At 36.5% G+C, this 5,822-nt stretch overlaps 1 protein-coding gene across 1 annotated transcript; it reads right to left on the reverse strand.

The window, feature by feature from the left end:
* Positions 1 to 1,306: 1,306 nt before the first annotated feature.
* On the reverse strand, positions 1,307 to 5,144 carry LOC142149944 (speriolin-like protein). The gene is made up of 4 exons (XM_075205226.1): positions 4,875 to 5,144; positions 4,230 to 4,265; positions 2,346 to 2,488; positions 1,307 to 1,842 (listed from the first exon to the last, which is right to left on the reverse strand). The coding sequence occupies exons 1-4, from the start codon at positions 5,074 to 5,076 to the stop codon at positions 1,510 to 1,512; spliced, it is 714 nt and encodes a 237-aa protein (XP_075061327.1). The 5' UTR covers positions 5,077 to 5,144; the 3' UTR covers positions 1,307 to 1,509.
* Between the last annotated feature and the right edge of the window lie 678 nt (positions 5,145 to 5,822).

Here is a 5,822-nt window from a genome sequence, read left to right on the forward strand (position 1 = left end):
CTTATATAACTGTTATTTACCAAAACTGTCTGAATGAGACTGAAGAAATCAGATTTGTGATAAAGGAGCATACTGATTGCAGTTTATTGCAGCAATAAAAAAAAATCCCTGTTTGGTGCAGTTTACTGTAACCCCTGTGACACTGGGCACCTCAATGCACCTGGTGGAGTGGAAAATCTCACTGTTAGGGGGAATCTCACCTCTTTCTCAGATTATCGAATACAGTGCTTCCATCTGTCGTTTTCTCTTTTCAGGGTTGCAGTACTTGACACCAGTCTACCAGCATTTGATTAGGGAACAAACCCTAGTTTTTTAACCCCTTCAGTGCTATAGAGAAGTGGGAGTCTTCCTGCACATATATCTCTGAAGGGCTAAGAACGAGTCCCACACGTTCTTAGCTCTCATGGTGTTTAGGATGTATAAATAACACTCATCATTGCTGTATTGCCAATAGGGGCTTGGGGAAGAAGGGGTGAATGATGACGTTACTCCAATAACTAGTCTTGTTTCTGTAGCTGCTTTTCTTGACACTGTATGTGTTTTATATCATTCATGTAATTACTCTGAGTTAATGATAATTACTTTGACATAATGGTTAAAGGTATAGCTCTACAATAACCATATGACTGAAGACCATAGCTCTTACTTTGGAAGCATGGGATTTTGATATGATTATAAGATAAGACTTAATGATTCTATTACTCTTTAGGGCTCACTGTGGCCACTTGCACATTACATTGTTCAAACAGTGGATTCACAGCTTATGTCCAATGAAACCACATACTCAATTTAATACATCCTGGCGTGGCTGTTGTAAAGTGACTATTTTTGATTACTATAGAAATGTTTACTTTCTGATGTTTTAGTGTTTATTTCTAACTGATAGACATTTAATGAGTGGGAAGGTACAATACAGCTGACCACAGGTGTTGACTGATTGTGGTGTGCTATCTGAGTCTATATTACAGAGGTTAACATTGTGTGTGTACATGGGCCTTGATTTAAGATCCTCTCCAGGATTTAAATGATCGTTGTACATTTTGTCCAATTTGTAATGTTGTGATAAAGGTTTGATAGTTTGATAAGTTTTAGCTACATCATATGTTGGCTGTCCAATGACATCTACTTTTGCATAATCATTAAATATGTTTGAGTTTGTGCTTAGTCTATTTGTTTCATATTTTTTTGTTGACTTATTTTGTTGTTTATTCTTTAATATCCAGTTGAATTTCTAATGTCTATGTCTTGTTCCTCACTCCCACTATTATGTGATCATATAAATGACAATAATGAAAAACCAATAACATTCTGATTTTACAAATTTTTTAATTTTGCAACACAGTATAAATGCAGTGGCATGTAATGGATTTTATTGTGTAAGTCAATGGTGGAAATTCAACCACAAGTCTATTGTTGTTTAGGTTGTGGCTATGAAGATGATGTTTGGGTAGATTTATTGTTTCTGCTAGTGCTCGGGGCTTTAGGGAGTAGGGGTAATGTGATGTCTATCTACCAAATGAAGAGGGGCTTTCCATCCTCCACTGACAAATAGTGGAGACATTTGAAAAGAATTCCCACATCTTTCACCATGTTTTTAGGAGTGCATTCTGTCACCATATTGCGCAAGGTCTCTCTGTTATCGTAGCTTGCAAGTTCATTGGTGCCAAGGAGTGCCCGGTCCTTCATTATTCCATATGTGTTGACAAGGTACTCTGAGAGGAGAGGGTGGGTATGCTTGTCATACCCTAGCACTTTCAGACGATTCATAATCTCATGGTAGCGCTGAGTCAGCTCAGCTCTTTGTTTTTCATCAACTTTGTTTGTCAATGGGCAGGTAGTCACCTGTGGGGAAGGTGTAATAAAAGCATTAGGAGTATTCTACTGAATTATTTCCAACATGTCTGAATATTCCAAAGTACAGTAAAATGAAGAGAACAACTGGTTGGTACCACAGTATTATGTCATTTGTTAATACTGTGCTAAAAGCAGGGGGTAATATTCATGGGGCCATGCAGAAACCCTGGCAACAATTATAACAGGGAGACATTGAAAGTTAGATTTTGTAGGTATTTTTTATGAACAAAGACCGTTCCATTTGATATTAAAAGGCCTATTCTGAAACAGTGGTAGCTGAGGATTACATGATACTACACGAAAACAGGGGCGTTTGTAGGGGTTTGATATTTAATTGAATTTACAATATATTTTTTCTTTTTTGCTTTACATCAGTAACTTTTTTTAATGCTATTTTGGATTAATTGAGCCACACCTTATAACCCTTCAAGAAAACCTCTTTCCTGATACATTTTTTTTTCTTTCATCCCAATTTTAAATTTATACTTTACCTGGTTAATTTTTTCTTTTACGTTGGACACCAAGAAACCGTATAATCGGCTCTGTTGCTGGAATATGGCAGATAGGATCCTACGGTCCAATTGGAAAGCAATCTCTCCAACCATTGTTTGGGATCGTCGAGGCTCATTTGCATCTTTGGGTAATAAAATATCAATTTAAGTAAATAATCATCCATCCATTCATCCATCCAACCATCAATCATTCCTCAGTGGAATCACTCTGTTTAGGATGCAATGCTCACAAGCATGTTATGTTAATTCAATTTAAATGAAAGCTTATTGCCAATATACTGTATATCTATAAGTAAGGGGCAGGAATCAATTTCAGGTTAAAATAGGTATAAAGATTATGGCCGTGGAAGCAAAGCATAGAGGAGATATGGGACAGGCTGATACAACATAAAGGGAGATGAGGTGTAGAAGGGTGTAAAATGGAGAGCGATAGTAGCTTGGGTGTCCGGATGGAATAAGGAAATTAATAGGAAAAAGGAAGATACTGGTATAAAAAAGGATTTAAGTGAGCGGTAATCTTCTATGAGCTGTGTTTGTTAAGCATCCTTAAAAGCTACTTATAGGATTTTAGTATCATCTCTATGCGGATGATACACACACTTATCCTATCCTCTCCTGATCTCTCACCATCTGTGCTGTCTCACATTACTGACTGTCTTTCTGCCATATCATCTTGGATGTCCTCTCCCCAACTCAAACTCAATATTTTAAAAACAGAGTTAATAATATTCCCACCCACCAATAGAAGTTACCTACCTGTCATTTCTATTGACAACATGACCATAAATCCTACCCCACAAGCTCGCTGCCTAGGTGTGATCCTTGACTCTGTTCTTTGCTCACTACATCCACTCTATATCTAAATCATTCTGGGTACATCTAAACAAAAATTCAGAATTCGCACATATCTCACACTAGACACTGCAACAACCTTTATTCATGCACTCATTATCTCCCGCATTGACTATGGCAATTCCCTCCTTATTGGTCTTCCCTGAATTAGACTCCCACCCTTACGATCTATTATGCACACAGCAGCTGGATTGATTTTCCCTGGAAATCATTCATCCACTGCTGATCCACTGTGTCAGTTTCTACATTGGTTGCCTATTATTCACCAAATCCAATATAAAAGGCTTCTACTAGCATACAAAACCATTCATAAAACTGCATCAACATAAATCTCCTCACTTGTCTCAAAATATCTATCGACATATCCGTTTTGCACAAGATCTGTGTCTTTCATCCACACTTAGTTCCTGCTCCCATTCCTGGTTACAGGACTTTTTTCAGGCTATATCCACTTTGTGGAATTCCCTCCCTCACACAATAAGACTTTCCTATAGTTTCAAACCTTCAAGCATTTTCTGAAAAGCCACCTCTTCAGACAAGTTTATAATATTCCTCAACCACCCTCTTAATCTACCTAGGTTACCCTATTACCAGCATTTACACAGTTCACACAAGAATACAACCCTTTGACCAACATTGCTGTGTGACTGGATCATATAGTCCACTATGCACTTATAACCTTTGCAATCTGGCTGGACCAATATATAATATGTAGCACTTAACTTCACGTTTCAAACTCCCATTATCCCATAGATTGTAAGCTGGCGTGCAGAGGCATCTTACCTCTGTCTGTCCTTATTACCCAGAATAGTTTTATTACTAACTTTGTTCCCAATTGTAAAGAGCTACAAAATTTGCTGGCGCTATATATATATAAATAAATTATGATGATCTATGTGAAACATCTTGTTGTACTCGCCAAAAAACACAATATCTTGTTATTTTCCCAGTATAAATAAGCTATAAATAGTACAGAAAGTGACATCAGTTTAAATTAAATAGGTTTCTTACCTTTGTATGGTGGTGACTGGTGATGGTCTCCCTTGTCTTCAATTCACAAAACATATAATAATGAAAAAAAACGAATTAGAATTATTTCTAATTCATGCAGTATTCTAATTACTGTATTATAATGCATTTTACAATAGTACGGCTCCTCCTATAGCCCCTCTTTACACCGACACTCTCTCTTAACATCAGATTTAGACGCTTAACAAAAGGAGATATACATTTATATTAATTATATAATTTATTGCTCTTTTTTGTAACACAACGTTTGCAATACTTTTTGGACTGCATTCTAAGCATGTAGAATAAAGGGTAGCACTGTGTATCCATGTAATCTATTACAACTGTCCATCCTAAATTTTCATTACTACCCAGAGGCACTGTTTCATGAGAAAAAATTATTTTCACGTCATTTTTTTTGCATTTTAAAGTCATAAAAGTCTTCGCCTTTCCTAACATGGCATATAAATGTTACCACAAGTCTATTAAACCTACTAGCATGGTAGAAAATTAATGCTGGAGTAGCAAGAAAATTTTATTTTAATTAACTCCCCACAATTTGCTTTTCCAAAATGCCTGGTCAATTTGTGTTGTATCCTATATTTTATCTCTTCTGAGAGGTTATAAAACAATCTTTTTATCTCTTACCAATGTCTTGGTCCGTTGGATTGCTGTGATTCCCTGCGGGCGACAAGCTCCGTACACGGATTTCATGATTCCTCAGAGTGTTTCGAAGTTCAACATTCTCCTGCATTAACCCAACCATTTTGCGGAGTTCGGCATTCTCGCTCAACAAACGGATATTTTCAACCTTTAACGTCTCCTTTTCATGGATTTGTGGAACCTCCATATTTTTATAGTTACATACAGATTGTTATGCTTTTAGTGCCAGCTTGTCTCCCCATCAGGAAATCTTTCTTCTGTAAATTAAAATTGTTTATAATTAAAAGCAGCTTACAAATGCTCAGTTCTGTGATATCATCAACTATATTATGGCATGTGAGTGATGTCATAGAGACATAGGGTCAGATTCATTAAGGCAAGCAAAGCAAAAAAAAATTGCTCCTGGACAAACCATGTTACTATACAAGGGGTGCAGATTAGTTAATTATTTTGGAAAATAAGGAAAATACTGGCTGCTTTTTCATATAGCACATAAATACTTTATAGCTTTATTTTTCCACTGAAATTTAAAGTTGATCTAGGACATGCCCTATCCCAACTATAAATCTGTCCCCACATTTTAAAATTACATCCCCCTACAATGCAACATGGTTTTGCCAAGGTGCAAATGTACTACTTTGTTTTTAGCTTTGCTTGCCTTAATGACTCCGGTCCATTCGGAGGAGTTTGCTGTGCAATGGCAATGGAAGCCTCTCATCTTCATATCAGCACACAGACAAGCAGACAGAGTATTTATCAATAGATGAATTTAATAATAATATCTTGAATAAAGAATTTGTCAAGTAAACCTACAGTGTGAAATACACACATCCATACAGGCAATCCATTACTTAATGTCTACGTCAGCACTTTTCAGAGGGCAGCACTGTCATTTTTTTTCTTTCATTGTTCATTTACTTTTTATAATGTGTT

This window comes from Mixophyes fleayi, chromosome 4, assembly GCF_038048845.1.
Source record: "Mixophyes fleayi isolate aMixFle1 chromosome 4, aMixFle1.hap1, whole genome shotgun sequence".
Classification (NCBI taxonomy): domain Eukaryota; kingdom Metazoa; phylum Chordata; class Amphibia; order Anura; family Limnodynastidae; genus Mixophyes; species Mixophyes fleayi.